General features: G+C 43.5%; 1 protein-coding gene across 1 annotated transcript in view; it reads right to left on the bottom strand.

Annotated features, from left to right (window-relative positions):
* Positions 1–13,252, bottom strand: part of LOC120033202 (inactive dipeptidyl peptidase 10-like) — a gene marked incomplete at its 5' end in the record, with an annotated part of 37,323 nt that extends 24,071 nt beyond the window's left edge. The window contains 3 exons of the mRNA XM_038979486.1: positions 4,632–4,727; positions 5,010–5,124; positions 13,208–13,252. Of these exons, the coding sequence (XP_038835414.1) occupies positions 4,632–4,727; positions 5,010–5,124; positions 13,208–13,252 (256 nt within the window). The remainder of the gene's footprint in view (positions 1–4,631; positions 4,728–5,009; positions 5,125–13,207) is intronic.
* Between the last annotated feature and the right edge of the window lie 9,302 nt (positions 13,253–22,554).

Below are 22,554 nucleotides of genomic sequence, written 5' to 3'. Positions count from 1 at the left end.
ATATTTATGGACAACCACTTCATATTCTATATTTATGGACAATCACTTCATATTCTATATGTATGGACAACCACTTCATATTCTATATGTATGGACAACCACTTCATATTCTATATGTATGGACAACCACTTCATATTCTATATTTATGGACAACCACTTCATATTCTATATGTATGGACAACCACTTCATATTCTATATTTATGGACAACCACTTCATATTCTATATGTATGGACAACCACTTCATATTCTATATTTATGGACAATCACTTCATATTCTATATGTATGGACAACCACTTCATATTCTATATTTATGGACAACCACTTCATATTCTATATGTATGGACAACCACTTCATATTCTATATTTATGGACAACCACTTCATATTCTATATTTATGGACAACCACTTCATATTCTATATTTATGGACAACCACTTCATATTCTATATTTATGGACAACCACTTCATATTCTATATTTATGGACAACCACTTCATATTCTATATTTATGGACAACCACTTCATATTCTATATTTATGGACAACCACTTCATATTCTATATGTATGGACAACCACTTCATATTCTATATTTATGGACAACCACTTCATATTCTATATTTATGGACAACCACTTCATATTCTATATTTATGGACAACCACTTCATATTCTATATGTATGGACAATCACTTCATATTCTATATTTATGGACAACCACTTCATATTCTATATGTATGGACAACCACTTCATATTCTATATTTATGGACAACCACTTCATATTCTATATGTATGGACAACCACTTCATATTCTATATGTATGGACAACCACTTCATATTCTATATGTATGGACAACCACTTCATATTCTATATTTATGGACAACCACTTCATATTCTATATTTATGGACAACCACTTCATATTCTATATGTATGGACAACCACTTCATATTCTATATTTATGGACAACCACTTCATATTCTATATGTATGGACAACCACTTCATATTCTATATTTATGGACAACCACTTCATATTCTATATTTATGGACAACCACTTCATATTCTATATGTATGGACAACCACTTCATATTCTATATTTATGGACAACCACTTCATATTCTATATTTATGGACAACCACTTCATATTCTATATTTATGGACAACCACTTCATATTCTATATGTATGGACAACCACTTCATATTCTATATTTATGGACAACCACTTCATATTCTATATTTATGGACAACCACTTCATATTCTATATTTATGGACAACCACTTCATATTCTATATGTATGGACAACCACTTCATATTCTATATGTATGGACAACCACTTCATATTCTATATGTATGGACAACCACTTCATATTCTATATTTATGGACAACCACTTCATATTCTATATGTATGGACAACCACTTCATATTCTATATTTATGGACAACCACTTCATATTCTATATGTATGGACAACCACTTCATATTCTATATTTATGGACAACCACTTCATATTCTATATTTATGGACAACCACTTCATATTCTATATGTATGGACAACCACTTCATATTCTATATTTATGGACAACCACTTCATATTCTATATGTATGGACAATCACTTCATATTCTATATTTATGGACAACCACTTCATATTCTATATTTATGGACAACCACTTCATATTCTATATTTATGGACAACCACTTCATATTCTATATGTATGGACAACCACTTCATATTCTATATGTATGGACAACCACTTCATATTCTATATTTATGGACAACCACTTTTTATATCACTAACGGGGTAAACAGAGTGTGTATGGTGTTCACATTTCAGAGGCTATATTTAGTATGAACATCGTGTCGTCTTCCCTGATTAAAACACGTGTTCTGACTAATATGTTGTGTGAAAATGTAGGGTTAGTTCTCATTTACATAAGTCACATATACAGTACATCCCACTGGCCAGAACAAACAGTTGTTTATCCTTCCCCAGTCTGTGGAGAATGATATACACCACGTACAATATATTCAGGAAATCGATAAATAAGGTATATAGTTTCCGTGGTTACACAAATTAATTGTATGGTATTTAAATGAATTGTTGGGATGCAGGCTGTTTGGAAGTTCATGTAGTGTATGCACTAGAAAATAACAAGGGCCATACGCAATATCATGATCAGCAAGAGTGTGTTTACTATTACAACATTATTTACGGCATGTGAAATTAACACTAATTGATACTTTTTGGTACTTATGTTTAAAAAATATAATAATAATGATGAACTAGAACCGACAACGTGATACACAGTTAGTGCTGATCATTTCAAGATGATAAAAAAAGACAATTCAGTTAACATGAATGCGACTGTGAACACTAGTTTTCTAATGGTAATAGTCTAAACCTGAGCAGCTTTTCTAAGGGGCTGTGTCTACTTAGGAACAGTCTGATCGTGTTGCAGCATAGCACGCTAGCAGCAGGCAGACAGGGAGCGCTCACCAAGATAATCCCCCCAAATGTAATGAGGTCCTAGCAGGAACTGTCTCTGCAGCTGTGCCATGGCAGACCACTGCCCTTCACCAACGCATCACTGTCTGTCTGTCTGTCTGTCTGTCTGTCTGTCTGTCTGTCTGTCTGTCTGTCTGTCTGTCTGTCTGTCTGTCTGTCTGTCTGTCTGTCTGTCTGTCTGTCTGTCTGTCTGTCTGTCTGTCTGTCTGTCTGTCTGTCTGTCTGTCTGTCTGTCTGTCTGTCTGTCTGTCTGTCTGTCTGTCTGTCTGCCTGTCTGTCTTCATACCACCTGATGGCTTGGCTCTAATCTCACCAATATTTACCACTATAACGTAATGTCAGCTAACATGAGAGAGGTGGTGATGAAAACACTGGTCATTATATTTCTCACAGTGTTTTATGGGGGGGGCAGCAAAGTTTTATCGCTGTGTCCTACAGAAGGAGAAACGTCAGCGTGAGCGGACGAGGGGGCGGACGATATGGCTTGATCCATCACGGAAGGCGTTGTGAAAAACGACGGGAGGCCCATAAGAGTTAATGCAGTCCATCAGGTCAACACAGTGTGTGAGAAGGCATCACACTCCAATCCCCATAATGAGAATCAACAGGCGACTGAAAAAGTCATTTGTATTTGCTACCCTTGGATGGAAAAGCTCTCCGCAGGCTTCCAGGCCTCAATTTCATACGCAGGCTGGAAGAGATTCCGCTCGCTGTGGCCAAGACGAGCGAAGAAGAACCACACCAGCTCAGACAATAGAACAGACACCAGCGCTGCCACCCCAAACGATTCTCTCACACTATTATGAAACCTGCTAGGTTTTGGAGAAAGGGGTGTTGTTCTGGATACGGGGCTGGGAGATTTGACCTGAGAGTATATCCCAGAAGGGCTCCCAGTGATGGCTTGAGATAGAGTCAACCCTGTTTTGGCAAACCGGACAGAATAGGGGCATGACTGGGAGGCCATCTGTTTTACTGAGACTGGTCAGGAGGTGTTGCTCCCATGTCATGCTAAACTCTCAGCTGTCATTATAGCTCAAGATGAGATGAAAGCTTGAGCTATCATACTCCCATGCTTGAGTTGAGAAGATCAGAATGCTCTGCTTGTGAGTGAAACAAAGTTTAAAATGTATAACAACAAACAAACAAAAATCTATGATTTAATCGTTTATGAGAAGTACTTTGGATTGTAGGATCATGTCAAGAGAATAGAATCTCTGTCACCCTCATCCAACTATCAGATAGACTGTAGCCCAATAAGCTTCCAAAAACTAGCCAACCTGGCCACACCCTTTCTCTTATAATAGTAGCCTCCTGGCCACACCCTTTCTCTTATAATAGTAGCCTCCTGGCCACACCCTTTCTCTTATAATAGTAGCCTCCTGGCCACACCCTTTCTCTTATAATAGTAGCCTCCTGGACAGACCCTTTCTCTTATAATAGTAGCCTCCTGGCCACACCCTTTCTCTTATAATAGTAGCCTCCTGGACAGACCCTTTCTCTTATAATAGTAGCCTCCTGGCCACACCCTTTCTCTTATAATAGTAGCCTCCTGGCCACACCCTTTCTCTTATAATAGTAGCCTCCTGGGCAGACCCGTTCTCTTATAATAGTAGCCTCCTGGCCACACCCTCTCTCTTATAATAGTAGCCTCCTGGACAGACCCTTTCTCTTATAATAGTAGCCTCCTGGACAGACCCTTTCTCTTATAATAGTAGCCTCCTGGACAGACCCTTTCTCTTATAATAGTAGCCTCCTGGCCACACCCTTTCTCGTATAATAGTAGCCTCCTGGACAGACCCTTTCTCTTATAATAGTAGCCTCCTGGACAGACCCTTTCTCTTATAATAGTAGCCTCCTGGCCACACCCTTTCTCTTATAATAGTAGCCTCCTGGACAGACCCTTTCTCTTATAATAGTAGCCTCCTGGACAGACCCTTTCTCTTATAATAGTAGCCTCCATACCCTTTGTGGCACTGCTGAGGGCTTATAATCTGTTGCTTTTGGGGATGCATTTTAATGAAATCCAACCTTTTCATGTGAGACCCCATCAGATTGAGAGTATAGGGATCAGTCTAAAGGCTTCGTTAGAACAGGAATGTTAGACGGTTATCCTGAAAGTACTTACCACTTATCCACCTGGCCTCAGGATCGTGCACGGAGAACTCTGGTTTAAACAGGTCCAGCACAGTAAGTCTGGAGTTAGCCACACCAGGAAGTTCCACTGCAAACAGGATATCAGTGTTAGGCCAGTTATCAAAATACAGATATTACAGCCTGATAAGGATAAAATCACACAGGAAAATAATTGATATTCATACACACATAACAACAGTCAATATTACACTGATCATAAAACTGTTTTGAAAAACTCAGGGCTCTGACATAACCTGACCAGGAAAAATTCTGGTTATTATATTTTGTTAGTTAGAATACAGGCCTACAGTAACTATGACTCTACAAATAAACCCCATGAGGTCTCGTGGTCCCCTGGTGGGTACACTACCTGGTGTGAGAACAAAGACAGACATGGTGATGAGGGAGCAAACTGCCACTATGACCAGCAGGGAGATGGCTATTCCTTTGTAGTTCCTTGATTCGGGGCTTACTTGCACAAAGTCCTGGAAAAAACACACAAAGCAAACTGAGAACACTCTTCAAGTAAATATTGTACTGTAATGATTACTACCAGACATAAACATGTTCGGTAGTAGAGGCCCCTATGAAAATTAGAGGCTCCTATGGAATGAGGAAATACGGTGTTCATATGCACTTGTGGATTGTCAATTAAACAGTGTTGCAAGATTCTAATTCTAAATTGTAATAAAGTGGAGTCCACTTTTGGTGTCAGCAATGGGAACCAACCCCACAACTTCCTACAATATAATCCCTAATATAATTACAGTACCAGTCAGTCACTGCAAGCTCATGGTTTAATTAAATGGGATCACACTGCTGTCTATGGACATGTCTTTGTCTCAAAGCATTAGGTGTCCACCCTTTCATAATGATCATTCTGAATAGGTCAAAGTGAATAGGTGTATGTCTAGCAATTTTTTTGACTGGCCAGAGCTGACATGATTAGAGCTGAGAGGTGTATAGATGGGTGTTACAGTACACCACCTAGCCTTCCTTTCACAGTAGAAAAGGGACGTAGGGAGGGCAGAGAGTGGGCAGAGAGTGGTGGAAACACAAACTATTGATTGCTCTCAAGAAGCTATCTCCAGAGAGAACACTCCCTGAGACCTTCAAATGTCCCTTTCATTTCTCCTCTAAAAACACTGAGTCATAGCCACTGAGTCATAGAGTTTTATCACGGCGTGTTGCATCTATTTTTGGTATGTCTATAGTCTATACATAAATAAATTACGTCAATTTAATCTAATGTTGGTAAGCGGTTGGTTGCATTGATTTGGGTGAGAATGCAGAATTACAACTGTAAAAGCACACCGGATTTACATGGTTGGTTCACAGCCTGTAACCTATGCCCAGTTAATGTACTATGTATAACAACTATAAAACCAAACAAATTTTTGGTAAATGCGCTCATACTGTAGGTGGTTTTTTCATCATTTGCTAGTTTGTCATGCGTAGGTTATAACAATTCAATACAGAAAATATTTTGGACGGCAACATCCGGCCAATCATGTTTCCAACCTGTTACATTTAGGAAACAAGACCATAAATCTGAAATATGCAAATAGACAACAAAGGATGCAAAACAGACAGGCAGTCCAGCGCAAGGTAATCAACATCGTAAGTAACACCTGTCATGTGAGACACTGCTGGGCAGACAAACAAACTAACGAGGTCATGTTCCCGCCAACTGTGGCGTTACATTCATCTTTTGATTAGCACTTAGAAGCATGAGTCATGGCTCTGCGAATCTGAACTTGTTCGTCTAGCCTACTGTGGAGAGCCTACTGTGATCTCCCAAGAAACCAGTTAAGGAGAACATTGTTTTCACCAGGATCAGAAACTTACTAGCCTGGATTTAATGTGAATTGCTCTGCTTCACTTCACAAAATGTAAATAGATCAATTCAGTCTGGATCCAGGCTAGAAAGTACACCTGTAGATACAGTTGAAGTCGGAAGTCGGTTTACATACACCAAATACATTTCAACTCAGTTTTTCACAATTCCTGACATTTAATCCTAGTAAAAATCCCTGTTTAAGGTCAGTTAGGATCACCACTTTATTTTAAGAATGTGAAATATCAGAATAATAGTAGAGAGAATGATTTATTTCAGCTTTTATTTCTTTCATCACATTCCCAATGGGTCAGTTTACATACACTCAATTAGTATTTGGTAGCATTGCCTTTAAATTGTTTAACTTGAGTCAAACGCTTCGGGTAGCCTTCCACAAGCTTCCCACAATAAGTTGGGTGAATTTTGGCCCATTCCTCCTGACAGAGCTGGTGTAACTGAGTCAGGTTTGTAGGCCTCCTTGCTCGCACACACTTTTTCAGTTCTGCCCACACATTCTCTATAGGATTGTGGTCAGGGCTTTGTGATGGCCACTCCAATACCTTGACTTTGTTGGCCTTAAGCCATTTTGCCACAACTTTGGAAGTATACTTGGGGTCATTGTCCATTTGGAAGACCCATTTGCGACCAAGTTTTAACATCCTGACTGATGTCTTGAGATGTTGCGTCAATATATCCACATAATTATCCTTCTTCATGATGCCATCTATTTTGTTTAGTGCACCCTTCCCTCCTGCAGCAAAGCACCACCACAACATGATGCTGCCATCCCCGTGCTTCACGGTTGGGATGGTGTTCTTTGGCTTGTAAGCCTTCCCCTTTTTCCTCCAAACATAATGAGGGTCATTATGGCCAAACAGTTCTATTTTTGTTTCATCAGACCAGAGGATATTTCTCCAAAAAGTACAATCTTTGGCCCAATGTGCAGTTGCAAACCGTAGTCTGGCTTTTTTATAGCGGTTTTGGAGCAGTGGCTTCTTCCTTGCTGAGCGGCCTTTCAGGTTGTGCTGATATAGGACTCGTTTTACTGTGGATATAGATACTTTTGTACCTGTTTCCTCCAGCATCTTCACAAGGCCCTTTGCTGTTGTTCTGGGATTGATTTGCACTTTTCGCACCAAAGTAAGTTAATCTCTAGGAGACAGAGTGGTATGACGGCTGCGTGATCCCATGGTGTTTATACTTGCGTACTATTGTTTGTACAGATGAACGTGGCACCTTCAGGCGTTTGGAAATTGCTCCCAAGGACGAACCAGACTTGTGGAGGTCTACAATGTTTTTCTGAGGTCTTGGCTGATTTCTTTAGATTTTCCCACGATGTCAAGCAAAGAGGCACTGAGTTTGAAGGTAGGCCTTGAATACATCCACAGGTACACAATTGACTCAAATTATGTCAATCAGCTTATCAGAAGCTTCTAAAGCCATGACATCATTTTCTGGAATTTTACAAGCTTTTTAAAGGCACAGTCAATTTAGTGTATGTAAACTTCTGACCCACTGGAATTGTGATACAGTGAATTGTAAGTGAAATAATCTGTCTGTAAACAATTGTTGGAAAAATTACTAGTGTCATGCACAAAGTAGATGTCCTAACCGACTTGCCAAAACTATAGTTTGTTAACAAGAAATTTGTGGAGTGGTCGAAAAACAAGTTTTAATGACTCCGACCTATGTGTATGTAAACTTCCGACTTCAACTGTGTACAGTGTACAGTCCTATATAATTCTGTGCTTGACGTGAGAAATCTATTGTATACAAAACCATGTTTGCACACATCATCCACTAGAATAGTGATTTTTGACAGACCATCTTCTCAAGGCATTGGGGTTTAGGAGAGCAGTGAGTATTCTCCCTGCAGTCACTGAGTCTCATTAACTTCCTGACTATGTGCCAGCCACTACAAACAAGTGCAATTAGGGAGAGTGAGGCCCTGCCAAGTCCTTACAGAACACATCTCCCTCGCCCTCCAATCTGCTGTCAGACTCTTCTTGTTTGTGACCACAGGGCCACCTGTCACTGTCTGGCCCCTAATGACCCCTTTTATGAGTCCCAATTCCTAACAGATATTCATTTAAATCTCTGGTCCACGATGTTAGTGGGGCTTGCTAATGCTGAGCCTGTGAAGGAAAACACACTCACACCCAGGACCAGAGCTAATATGAATATAATATTTATAGATACGTGCCAAGTAAATAGATGGGTTTGATCTCCCAAGGCCCCCTACTCAGCCTTAACTCAGTCTAACCTGTCATGAATGTATTGAATCGAACAGGCATGTGGAGTTACCCCTGGGCCGTGTACAGTACATACCCATAACTCCCTACTGGGCAGCTTTCAGTGAATTTTGAATTATTTAGAGGTGAGCTGTTGTAGTGGTTTCATTATGAGATCTGTTGGCAGTACATTCAGCGAGCCAGCCTCGCCATACATCAGAGCGGAGCTGTAGACAGGTATAGACTAGTAATGTCTCACTCTCTCCCTCTAGTTCATTGTATTCAGGCCATTGAAAAGAGGACCATGATGTGAGTGCAAAATAGGCAGCCTATAGGGAAGTCAGAGACCTGGCAGTGTGGTGCAAGGACAGCAACCTCTCTCTCTCAATGTCAGCAAGACAAAGGAGCTGATCGTGAACTACAGGACACGGAGGGGCGAGCATGCCCCTATTTACATCGACAAGGCTGTAATGGAGCGGGTCGACAGCTTCAAGTTCCTCAGTGTCCACATCACTAAGGAATTAACATGGTCCACACCCACCAACACAGTTGGGAAGAGGGCAGGTCAGCTCTTTCCCCTCAGGAGGCTGAAAAGATTTGCCATCGACCCTCAGATCTTTAAAAAGTTGTACAGCTTCACCATTTAGAGCATCTTGACTGGCTGCATTACCGCTTGGTACGGCAAATGCAAGGCACAAGACCGCAAGGCGCTAAAGAGGGTAGTGAGTACAGCCCAGTACATCACTGGGGCCAAGCTCCCTGTCATCCAGGACACCTTTCAAAAGACTCCAGCCACTCAAGCAGTAGACTGTTCTCTCAGCATAGCAAGCGGTACCAGTGAAGCAAGTCTGTAACCAACAGGACCCTGAACAGCTTCTACTCCCCAAGCCATAAGACTGATAAAACAAACGGCTACCCAGACTACCTGCATTGACCCTTTTTTACTCTACGCACACACACTGGACTCTACCCACACACTCACACATACTTACACTGACATCCCAACACACACATGCACACACATAGCACACGCATACGCACATGCATACTGACACCACACACCCACGATCACACACACATTCACACTCACCATATGCTGCTGCTACTGTCTATTATCTGTATGATCCTGTTGCCTAGTCACTTTACTCCTACCTAACTGAACATAGATACGAGTGATGGGGAAAAATATACAGCTACATATCAGGATATATTTTTTTAACATATCGTGTCGTTTTGACAAAATCTGAGTATTGTTTTTGCTGTACCAGCACCAAAACTACAGTATTTTTCCTTCATAGCTTGTTCTCCATCTTCTTTTTAAATTGGGAGCCAATTTGTTTTCAGCACTTTTATTCCCATGACTGATCAACACTTGTTTTCTCGTGGCTGTCTTGTCTCTCTGCAGCAGACATATGGTGAGCAACACGTTTGGAACATCAAATGGCAATAAAATCAAAATATTGATTTGTAATATATAGAATCGCAATACATATCATATCGGCACCTAAGTATCGTGATCATATCGTATCATGAGGTCCCTGACAAATCCCAGCCCTAATAGCTACCTCAATTACCTTGTAACCCTGCACATCGACTCGGTACTGGTACTCCCATGTTACCTGTACCTGTTATTGTTATTCATTATTCACTGTGTATTTATTCCTCGTGTCACTATGTACTTTTTTTCATTACATTTTGTATCATTATCTTAACTCTACATTGTTGAAAAGGACCCGTAAGCAAGCATTTCACTGTTAGTCTACACCTGTTGTTTACGAAGCATGTGACAAATAAAATATTTATTTGATTTGAAAATAGGCTACCACACTTGCCCTTTTGGATGACCTCCAGCCAATGGGGGGCATTCTCATGTGCATCAGTTAAAATGTGCATCTAGGTCACACACTTACGAGGACGGTCCTATCAATGTCAAGAGTATTCACACAAACAAGGTTGGTGTAGAGTGAGGGAAAGGGTGAGCATGTCACACACACACACACACACACACACACACACACACACACACACACACACACACACACACACACACACACACACACACAGAGAGAGAGGTCACACACACACAGAGAGAGAGAGAGGTCACACACACACACAGAGGGACAGATTTGTTTTCTGCTCCTAATCCAGAGAAGATTTAGAATAAATCATGTTCTTTCCTACTGAGACTACATGTCCGTCAATAGGATTTCCACTCTACTCACCAGCTGCCTGAGCAGTCACTGCACAGCACTGGGCTTTAAAAGTCCCAGAGTATTTGTTAAACACGTATCGGAGCTATCCTTCTACTTATCAAAGACAGATAAAGCCCAAGCAAGGTGCTGGCCAGACTCTCCTGAAACCGCTTAAAACTATGTTTGCAAACTGGAATCATTAATGAAAACCAGAAAATAATACCGGTAAGAACTGCAGTCCAGTGGTTTTACATAACATTAAAAAAATCTAGATTAAACAGCAAGAGTTGGCTGAGGAACTCTACTCGTCGCAATGTGTTCGGCTAATGAAAGGATTTGTACAACAAACATACCTTGATTGTCAGTTATGTAAGAGATCTCAGAGATTCCCTGATACCGAATGACCATTTGGGCGGTCTTTGGTATCGCTTCGGTTATCATAAGGAAAGCGTTTGTCAGTTTGCTGCTAAACATTTTAAACAGAATGCCTACATTTGTATACAAAACTGACAATAGTAATTTCCAAAATGTGCAATGAGCTAAATCATTTCCTTTGTCCCTGTAGTTAAAGTTGATCATCTTCATGGATCCCAGAGAGCTGGTGTAACGGCTTTCCTCCTCCTCTTCATCCGAAGAGGAGGAGCAAGGATTGAACCAAAATGCAGCTTCTTGAGATGACATGATTTATTAAATTCAAGACGAAAAAACACGAAAACACTTTAACAAACTACAAAACAATAAACGACGTAGACGCACCTGAACATAAGAACTTACATGACACGAAGAACGCAATAACAGGAAAACTGACTACATAAAACGAACGAACAAACAAAACCGAAAACAGTCCCGTGTGGCGTAACATACAGACACTGACACAGGAGACAACCACCCACAACAATCAATGTGAAAACACCTACCTTAATATGGCTCTCAATCAGAGGAAATGAAAACCACCTGCCTCTAATTGAGAGCCATATCAGGTCACCCTTTAAACCAACATAGAAACAGAAAACATAGACTGCCCACCCAAACTCATGTCCTGACCAACCAACACACACAAAACTAACAGAAAACAGGTCAGGAACGTGACATAACCCCCCCCTTAAGGTGCGAACTCCGGGCGCACCAGCACAAAGTTTAGGGGAGGGTCTGGGTGGGCATCTGACCACGGTGGTGGCTCAGGCTCTGGGCGAGGTCCCCACCCCACCATAGTCAATCCCAGCTTACGTTTCCCCCTACGACTGACCACCCTCCTATTCCACCCACTTAATTTTTTGGGTAACATCGAGACAAGGGGCAGCACCGGGACAAGGGACAGCACCGGGATAGAGAGATAGCTCGAAACAAAGAGGTAGGTCAGGATAGAGAGGTAGCTCAGGATAGAGGGGCAACTCCGGACTGAAGGGCAGCTCCGGACAGAGAGACAGCTCTGGACTGAGGGGCAGTTCTGGATAAATAGCCGCTCTGGGCTGAGGGACAGCTCATGACTGGCTGACGGCTCTGGACGCTCATGGCTGGCTGACGGCTCTGGACGCTCATGGCTGGCTGACGGCTCTGGACGCTCATGGCTGGCCGACGGCCCCGGACGCTCATGGCTGGCTGACGGCTCTGGACGCTCATGGCCGGCCGACGGCTCTGGACGCTCATGGCTGGCCGACGGCTCTGGACGCTCATGGCTGGCTGACGGCTCTGGACGCTCATGGCTGGCTGACGGCTCTGGACGCTCATGGCTGGCTGACGGCTCTGGACGCTCATGGCTCGCTGACGGCTCTGGACGCTCGTGGCTGGCTGACGGCTCTGGACGCTCGTGGCTGGCTGACGGCTCTGGACGCTCGTGGCTGGCTGACGGCTCTGGCAGATCCTGTCTGGTTGGCGGCTCTGGCAGATCCTGTCTGGTTGGCGGCTCTGGCAGATCCTGTCTGGTTGGCGGCTCTGGCAGATCCTGTCTGGTTGGCGGCTCTGGCAGATCCTGTCTGGTTGGCGGCTCTGGCAGATCCTGTCTGGTTGGCGGCTCTGGCAGATCCTGTCTGGTTGGCGGCTCTGGCAGATCCTGACTGACGAATGGCTCTAGCGGCTCCTGACTGACTAACGGCTCTGACGGCTCGGGACAGATGGGCGGCTCTAATGGCTCGGGACAGACGGATGGCTCAGACGGCGCTGGGGAGACGGATGGCTCAGACGGCGCTGGGGAGACGGATGGCTCAGACGGCGCTAAGGAGACGGATGGCTCAGATGGCGCTGCGGAGACGGATGGCTCAGATGGCGCTGCGGAGACGGATGGCTCAGATGGCGCTGCGGAGACGGATGGCTCTGGCTGATCCTGTCTGGCGGAAGGCTTTGGCTGCTCCTGTCTGGCGGAAGGCTCTAGCGGCTCCTGTCTGGCGGAAGGCTCTAGCGGCTCCTGTCTGGCGGAAGGCTCTGTAGGCTCATGGCAGACGGGCGGCTTTGCAGGCTCATGGCAAACGGGCGGCTTTGAAGGCTCAATACAGACGGGCAGTTCATGCGGCGCTTGGCAGACGGACAGTTCAGGCGCCGTTGGGCAGACGGCAGACTCTGGCCGGCTGAGACGCACTGTAGGCCTGATGCGTGGTGCCGGAACTGGAGGCACCAGACTGGAGACACGCACTTCAAGCCTAGTGCGGGGAGCAGGGACAGGGCACACTGACCTCTCGAAGCGCACTATAGGCCTGGTGCGTGGTACCGGCACTGGTGGCACCGGGCTGAGTGCACGCACCTCAGGACGAGTACGGGGAGAAGGAACAGTGCGTACAGGGCTCTGGAGACGCACAGGAGGCTTAGTGCGTGGTGCCGGAACTGGAGGCACTGGGCTGGAGACACGCACCATAGGGAGAGTGCGTGGAGGAGGAACAGGGCTCTGGAGACGCACTGGAAGCCTGGTGCATAGTGTAGGCACTGGTGGTACTGGGCTGGGGCGGGGAGGTGGCGCCGGAAATACCGGACCGTGCAGGCGTACTGGCTCCCTTGAACATTGAGCCTGCCCAACCTTACCTGGTTGAATGCTCCCCGTCGCCCGACCAGTGCGGGGAGGTGGAATAACCCGCACCGGGCTATGTAGGCGAACCGGGGACACCATGCGTAAGGCTGGTGCCATGTAAGCCGGCCCAAGGAGACGTACTGGTGGCCAGATATGTAGGGCCGGCTTCATGACATCCGGCTCAACGCTCAATCTAGCCCTACCAGTGCGGGGAGGTGGAATAACCCGCACCGGGCTATGCACACGTACAGGAGACACCGTGCGCTCTACTGCGTAACACGGTGTCTGCCCGTACTCCCGCTCTCCACGGTTAGCCTGGGAAGTGGGCGCAGGTCTCCTACCTGCCCTTGGCCCACTACCTCTTAGCCCCCCCCCAAGAAATTTTTGGGGTTTCTTCTCGGGCTTCCTTGCTAGCCGCGTACCTTCATATCTCCGGTCTTGAGCTTGATTCTCCGGCTTCCAGCCACGTCTCCTTGCTGCCTCCTCATACCACCGCTCTTGGGCTCTCGCTGCCTCCATCTCCTCACGAGCGCGGCGATATTCCCCAATATGTGCCCAGTGTCCTTTTCCCTCCAAGACTTCTTCCCAAGTCCACGAGTCCTGATTATTTGGTCGCTGCTCGTAGTCACACTGCTTGGTTCTGGTAATTTGGTGGGTGGTTCTGTAACGGCTTTCCTCCTCCTCTTCATCCGAAGAGGAGGAGCAAGGATTGAACCAAAATGCAGCTTCTTGAGATGACATGATTTATTAAATTCAAGACGAAAAAACACGAAAACACTTTAACAAACTACAAAACAATAAACGACGTAGACGCACCTGAACATAAGAACTTACATGACACGAAGAACGCAATAACAGGAAAACTGACTACATAAAACGAACGAACAAACAAAACCGAAAACAGTCCCGTGTGGCGTAACATACAGACACTGACACAGGAGACAACCACCCACAACAATCAATGTGAAAACACCTACCTTAATATGGCTCTCAATCAGAGGAAATGAAAACCACCTGCCTCTAATTGAGAGCCATATCAGGTCACCCTTTAAACCAACATAGAAACAGAAAACATAGACTGCCCACCCAAACTCATGTCCTGACCAACCAACACACACAAAACTAACAGAAAACAGGTCAGGAACGTGACAGCTGGAGATACCACATGGCGGGGTTGGTCGGACACACACACACACACATATTAAGAAATCTCCCTCTACTCAATAGCACTTCCTACTCAGACAACTACAATAATAGGGAGCAGCAGTTAGCCTAGCGGTTAGAGCGTTGGGCCTAGAGCTGGGAGATATGGACAAAAATCCATATTGCAATACATAATTATTGCTAATTTGTGTGGTAATGATAAACAGGTTACATTTATAACATCATTATGCAGCATCCTTTAAAGTATTACTACTGGTTTGATGGTTGTAGCCATTCATTGTCCCATTAACATCATACATATTAGCAAACACATTTCATTTCAAACTCATATTTCTCTAGTATAGGCTACTTATCATAATGAATGATATCAGTATGGTCCGTGTCGATCATTTTCGGTTTATCATCCCAGCTATAGTTCGGCCAGTAACCAAAAGGTCGCTAGTTCAAATCCCAAAGCAGACAAGGTGAAAGATCTGCTGATGTGCCCTTGAGCAAGGCACTTAACCCTAATTGCTCCAGGGTCGCCGTTGATAATGGCAGACCCTGGCCGTGACCCCACTCTCCAAGGGTGTCTCAGAGGGAGTTCGGCAGGGCGGATATGCAAAAAAAAAGCATGTTCTATTCACACATGTGTATAATGCACACTTGTACATCTGTGAAATAGGACAAATATAAGCACCCACCTAATTATTATTATTGTTATTGTTATTAATAGGAATCACTTTCAAGTAATAAGATCTCACCTTGAAATAAGTGAATTGGCTTGAATCCATGAGATGTACATATTTGATGTGAATATCAACTAAACTTGTGTTCGATTGAAGCTACACATAACTGAATATGGGGTTTATTAACTGAGGTTGACACATCTGTAATGAGACTAAGTATATGTGGCTCCTAATACATGCATGCTATACTTCTCTGAGAGTTGGCTTAACAGCGTTCATATTGGTTTGAGCATGTGCTGAACTCGAATGGTCGGGACATTGTTATTGCTGTGATAAGACGAGGCAACTTCAGAAACCTATGAAACAGTTCATCTTCGCATTTATGGTGTAGTAGCCAGGGTCGTGATGGAAAGATGTCAATACAAGATGCATCATTCGGAGTCAATTAATAAAACTACCATGAATGGTAGGCTAAATCTGAATAAAAATGTCGTCAAAGTGTGCCTATCCGAAGAGATCAATACATCGCACGTCTTTTCAAACAGAACGAATCGCTTGCATTATGGCATCAGTTCTGTTTCGCATGATGACGGATCTGTTGCATCCATCACGCAGTTGACTCAGACTCAATTGGAAAATAAGCACTCCATCTCTACACAAATGCAATGCCTCAATCAAAATCAGTATTAGCGTGTACCATCCTACCTCCTCTCCTTCCTTTGAAGCTGTCATTGTGGAATCTTGATTTTCGGACCTCCTCGGTCAGATGGACTCGATAATGTGTGCAATGTATGCACAGACCTTTCGGGGTAGCTGATGTATCTACGTATCAACCCAGAGAATGGCGAGGGGCTTGACACACAACACAATCCAGAAATGTTAACCCAAGTCAAGTAGGGGGCATCACGATTTCAAGAAATCTACCGGAGCTCGCATTTCAAAGAAGCATATATGAAGAAAAGGTAACCCCCCCCCCCCCGCCCCCCTTCCCAGTGTATCAAATATCCCCTATCTCTTTCAAGCAGAGGAAAGCACGCAATATCCCGAGAAAGAAAGTATGTGAGGTGTTTGTTGCTAACGCTGTAAACATCCATGACCACGAGTAGAAATATCCCCCGCTCACACGACAATAAAATAAACAAACACTCGGCAAAGGGGGCGGGAAATAATACACTTCGTGTTCATTGCAAGAGTTTTCAGAGTACTGGATACAATTAGACTGGCAAGGGGTTCTATCATTAGTGTGATGTGTCTTTTCTTTGTATCATTATACAGTTTAGTGTGAGTGTGAGTTTGAATAAATTCGTCTCGCACTTTGAAGGATACGGCGCTCAATGTGAGCTGTCCATGGTGCTGAAGTTCCAAACTACACTACGGCATTGTGCTTTGAGAGAATGGACAGTCGTTCCGTTCACTGAAGCAAACAAATCTAACAAACCAGAAATATTACAAGGAAAATGAGATATCACCTACATGGACTTTGAGCAAATAATCTTGCCAGTCTTAAACCAGCGGCCTACAGTGCCTTTCATGCAGAGGCCTCCTGCCCATCAGATTATTTCTGTAAAAAATATATATATTATAGAAAAATATTCTATATTTTATTTAAAATAAATTGTTGTTGTTTCTCTGTAGTACTACTAGCTCCTACCAATTTTATGAAGTTGGCTTTACAGTGGCTTGCGAAAGTATTCACCCCCCTTGGCATTTTTCCTATTTTGATGCCTTACAACCTGGAATTAAATATGGATTTTTGGGGGGGTTAGTATCATTTGATTTACACAACATGCCTACCACTTTGAAGATACAAAATATTTTTTATTGTGAAACAAACAAGAAATAAGACAAAAATAACAGAAAACTTGTGCATAACTATTCACCCCCCCCCCCCCCCCCCCCCAAAGTCAATACTTTGTAGAGACATATTTTCCTTTGTAAAGCCATCAATTACAGCTGCAAGTCTCTTGGGGTATGTCTCTATAAGCTTGGCACATCTAGCCACTGGGATGTTTTCCCATTCTTCAAGGCAAAACTGCTCCAGTTCCTTCAAGTTGGATGGGTTCCGCTGATGTACAGCAATCTTTAAGTTATACCACAGATTCTCAATTGGATTGAGGTCTGGGCTTTTGACTAGGCCATTCCAAGACATTTAAATGTTTCCCCTTAAACCACTCGAGTGTTGCTTTAGCAGTATGCTTAGGGTCACTGTCCTGCTGGAAGGTGAACCTCCGTCCCAGTCTCAAATCTCTGGAAGACTGAAACAGGTTTCCCTCAAGAATTTACCTGTATTTAGCGCCATCCATCATTCCTTCAATTCTGAGCAGTTTCCCAGTCCCTGCCGATGAAAAACATCCCCACAGCATGATGTTGCCACCACCATGCTTGGGGAGGGTGTTCTCGGGGTGATTAGAGGTGTTGGGTTTGCACCAGACATAGCATTTTTCCTACATTTTAGTCTCATCTGACCAGATTACCTTCTTCCATATGTTTGGCCTTTTGGCGAACACTAAGTGTGTCTGACTTTTTCTGGTCACTCTTCCGTAAAGCCCAGCTTTGTGGAGTGTCCAGCTTAAAGTCATCTTATGGAGAGATACTCCAATCTCCGCTGTGGAGCTTCGCAGCTCCTTCAGGGTTATCTTTGGTCACTTTATTGCCTCTCTGATTAATGCCCTCCTTGCCCGGTCTGTGAGATTTGGTAGGTTTGTTGTGGTGCCAATAATGGATTTAATGGTGCTCCGTGGGATGTTCAAAGTTTCAGATATTTTTTTATAACCTGACCCTGATCTGTACTTCTCCACAACTTTGTCCCTGACCTGTTTGGAGAGCTCATTGGTCTTCATGGTGCCTCTTGCTTGGTGATGCCACTTGCTTAGTTGTGTTGCAGACTCTGGGGCCTTTCAGAACAGGTGTATAAATACTGAGATCATGGACACTTAGATTGCACACAGGTGGACTTTATTTAATTAATTATGTGATTTATGAAGGTAATTGGTTGCACCAGATCTTATGTAGGGGCTTCATAGCAAAGGGGGTGAATACATATGTACGCACGACTTTACTGTCATTTATTTTTTCTTGAATTTTATGTAATATATATATTATTTCATTTCACTTCACCAATTTGGACTATTTTGTGTATGTCCATTACATGAAATTCAAATAAAAATCTATTTAAATTACAGGTTGTTATGCAACAAAATTGTAAAAACGCCAAGGGGGATGAATACTTTGCAAGGCACTGTAGCTAGCCCAGATAGGCTCCCAGTCTCCCAACCTCATAACTAGGTACCAAGAAGCCATTTCAGGCACCAATCAAGTTAGAGTAGCTAGCTTGTCTAACTCTCCTGCTGGCAAGGTTGGTAGACTTTAGAAAAGCAAGTCAATTACTAAATGTACTAAATAAGACTCACATTCCTGTTAATCTTTTACCCAGATATTACATTTTGGACATAGAATTAAGCATGATGAGTATGGCTCTAGATTACAGGAAGATGCTGTTACAGGTGTTTGAAAAATCTCCAGCCTGAGTTAATGATGCAGATTGCAGCGTTCCTTTATCTGCTGCACTGCCAAGCAATCATGATCCACAAAGCAGCTCTCAGAATAGCCATCCATCCCCAGTCCTGTTCAAAGACTCTGTGAGTCATACGCGGGCCTGTTCAAAGACTCTGTGAGTCATACGCGGGCCTGCATATTTTTCACAACATCATTACTCTTCCAAATGAGTGCCTTGTCCTGCAAGATTATAATTGTGATTTACAAATTGGTACAAATTCCCTGCTGCTCACAAACACAGGGCTGAGTTGTCATTGAGTTAGTGTTTGAGAGTTTGGTATGGTGTGGGTGTGTACCAGAGAGAGAGAGAGAGAGAGAGAGAGAGAGAGAGAGAGAGAGAGAGAGAGAGAGAGAGAGAGAGAGCGAGAGCGAGAGCGAGAGCGAGAGCGAGAGAGAGAGAGAGAGAGAGAGAGAGAGAGAGAGAGAGAGAGAGAGAGAGAGCTGAGTGAGAGAAATACAGTACCTTTGGAAAGTATTCAGACCCCTTAAGTTTTTCCACATTTTGTTACGTTACAGCCTTATTCTAAAATGGATTAAATAAAAAAATGCCCTCGGCAATCTACACACAATACCCCATAATGATAACGCGAAAACCGTTTTTTAGCAATTTAGCAACCTGTTTTGAAAGGCACGAAACTATCTATATAAGGTCCTACAGTTGACAGTGCATGTCAGAGCAAAAACCAAGCCATGAGGTCAAAGAAATTGTCCGTAGAGCTCCGAGACAGGATTGTGTCGAGGCACAGATCTGGGGAGAAGGGCCTTGGTCAGGGAGGTGTTCAAGAACCCAATGGTCACTCTAACAGAGCGCTATAGTTCCTCTGTGGAGATGGGAGAACCTTCCAGAAGGACAACCATCTCTGCAGCACTCCACCAATAAGGCCTTTATGGTAGAGTGGCCAGATGGAAGTCACTCCTCAGTAAAAGGCACATGACAGCCCACTTGGAGTTTGCCAAAAGTTGCATAAAGACTCTTAGACCATGAGAAACAAGATTCTTTAGTCTGATGAGACCAATAAATAACTATTTGGCCTGAATGCCAAGCATCATGTCTGGAGGAAACCTGGCACCATCCCTACGGTGAAGCATGGTGGTGGCAGCATCATGCTGTGGGGATGTTTTTCAGCGGCAGGGACTGGGAGACTAGTCAGCATCGAGGCAAAGATGAACGGAGCAAAGTACAGAGAGATCCTTGATGAAAACCTGCTCCAGAGCGCTCAAGACCTCAGACTGGGGCGAAGGTTGACCTTCCAACAGGACAACGACCCTAAGCACACAGCCAAGACAACGCAGGAGTGGCTTCGGGACAAGTCCCTGAATGTCCTTGAGTGGCCCAGCCAGAGCCTGGACTTGAACCCGATCGAACATCTCTGGAGAGACCTGAAAATAGCCATACAGCAACGCTCCCCATCCAACCTGACAGAGCTTGAGAGGATCTGCAGAGAAGAATGGGAGAAACTCCCCAAATACAGGTGTGCCAAGCTTGTAGCATCATACCCAAGAAGACTTGAGGCTGTAGTCGCTGCCAAGGGTGCATCAACAAAGTACTGAGTAAAGGGGCTGAATACTTATGAAAATGTGATATTTAGCAAATCATTCTAAAAACCAGTTTTTGCTTTGTCATTATGGGGTATTGTGTGTAGAATGATGAGGGGGGAAAAAACGTTTTAATCAATTTTAGAATAAGGCTGTAGCGTAACAAAATGTGGAAAAAGTAAAGGGGTCTGAATACTTCTCGAAGGCACTGTAGAAGAGATTGAGAGAGAGAGAGAGAAATAGAAAATATTGAGAGAGAGAGAGAGACGGACGAGCGGACAGACAGACAGACAGACAGACAGACAGACAGACAGACAGACAGACAGACAGACAGACAGACAGACAGACAGACAGACAGACAGACAGACAGACAGACAGACAGACAGACAGACAGACAGACAGACAGACAGACAGACAGACAGACAGACAGACAGACAGACAGATAGACAGACAGACAGACAGTACTACTATGTGAAGACATCTCAAGACCCCACTATAAGGAAAGTGATATAACCCACCAAATCCGCGTTAAAGTCCTCTAACTTACAAATACAACCAATCAAAATATAATAATAACAGCCATGTTACATCAGTGATAGAACAGCAGCCGATGGGTGTGACTGAGATTGACCTTTAGATTTTAGCTCCTCTGTTAAAAATAAAAGGAGAGAGGAAATGTAATCAACAGCCCGGGGATATTTTTCTTTAAATGGCTTTTTTGGAGTTGGGAGATACTGTATAAGTGACATTTTTGTTTAATTATTTAACTTTTATTTATTCCCAAATCAACATGATAATTCAATAAAACATCAAAAAAGAAACTACAACATACAGCAGTTACAGATACACTACGTTTCAACAACACAAGTACATTAATACAATCAACCAAAACACTCGAAAACCTCAGTGAATCCATTCCTCTTCAGCATTCAGCATTCTAAACTGCCCTGTTGGCACCAGGGATTCAAGATGTAACGAGGTATGTAGCGAATTCTTCCAAACAAGGGATGCATTAAAGCTAAAGGCTGATTTTCCTAGGTTGGTAGAGACACCAGGGACCTCAAGAGTTAACCAACCCTGTGAGTGGATTTGGTGCCTTCTATTTGTATACTTTAACAGAGTAGTGAGATATGTTGGACGCTTGTGCAGCAGAGCTTTGTAAACAAAAAGGGAGAAATAAAAGGATCTACGGGAATTTATAGAGGTCCAGGCGACTTTCTTGATAAAGGATGCAGTGATGAGTATTAAACCTGTCGCCTGTGATAAAGCGAAGCACGCTGTGGTACACAGTATCCAAGGGTTTTAGAGTAGTGGCTGCTGCATTCTGATAAATGGTGTCACCATAATCAAGAGCTGGCAGGAAGGTTTCCTGTATAATCTGCTTCCTGCTGTTTAGGGAGAGGCATGATCTATTTCTATAAAAGAACCCTACTTCAGCTTTAGCTTCCTAATTAGTTCATCTGTGTGTTTTTTAAATGTCCAATTTTTTGGTCAATCTAAAAGCCCAGTTATTTATAGGCGGGAATGAGAGAACCATCCAATGCATGAATGTGTAAATTATCTGAAATATTTCTATGAGAATTAGAAAACAACGTAAGTTTCGTTTTTCCCTGCATTAAGTATACATTTCAAGTCAACAAGATCTTTCTGCAAGGCAACAAAATACGATTGCAGCTCTAACATAGCCTTGTCAGCAGTAGGGGCAATAGTGTACATAACAGTTTCGTGTGCATACAG

This window comes from Salvelinus namaycush, chromosome 40 (genome assembly GCF_016432855.1).
Source record: "Salvelinus namaycush isolate Seneca chromosome 40, SaNama_1.0, whole genome shotgun sequence".
Taxonomy (NCBI): Eukaryota; Metazoa; Chordata; class Actinopteri; order Salmoniformes; family Salmonidae; genus Salvelinus; species Salvelinus namaycush.
This window is presented reverse-complemented; position numbering and strand designations above follow the sequence as displayed.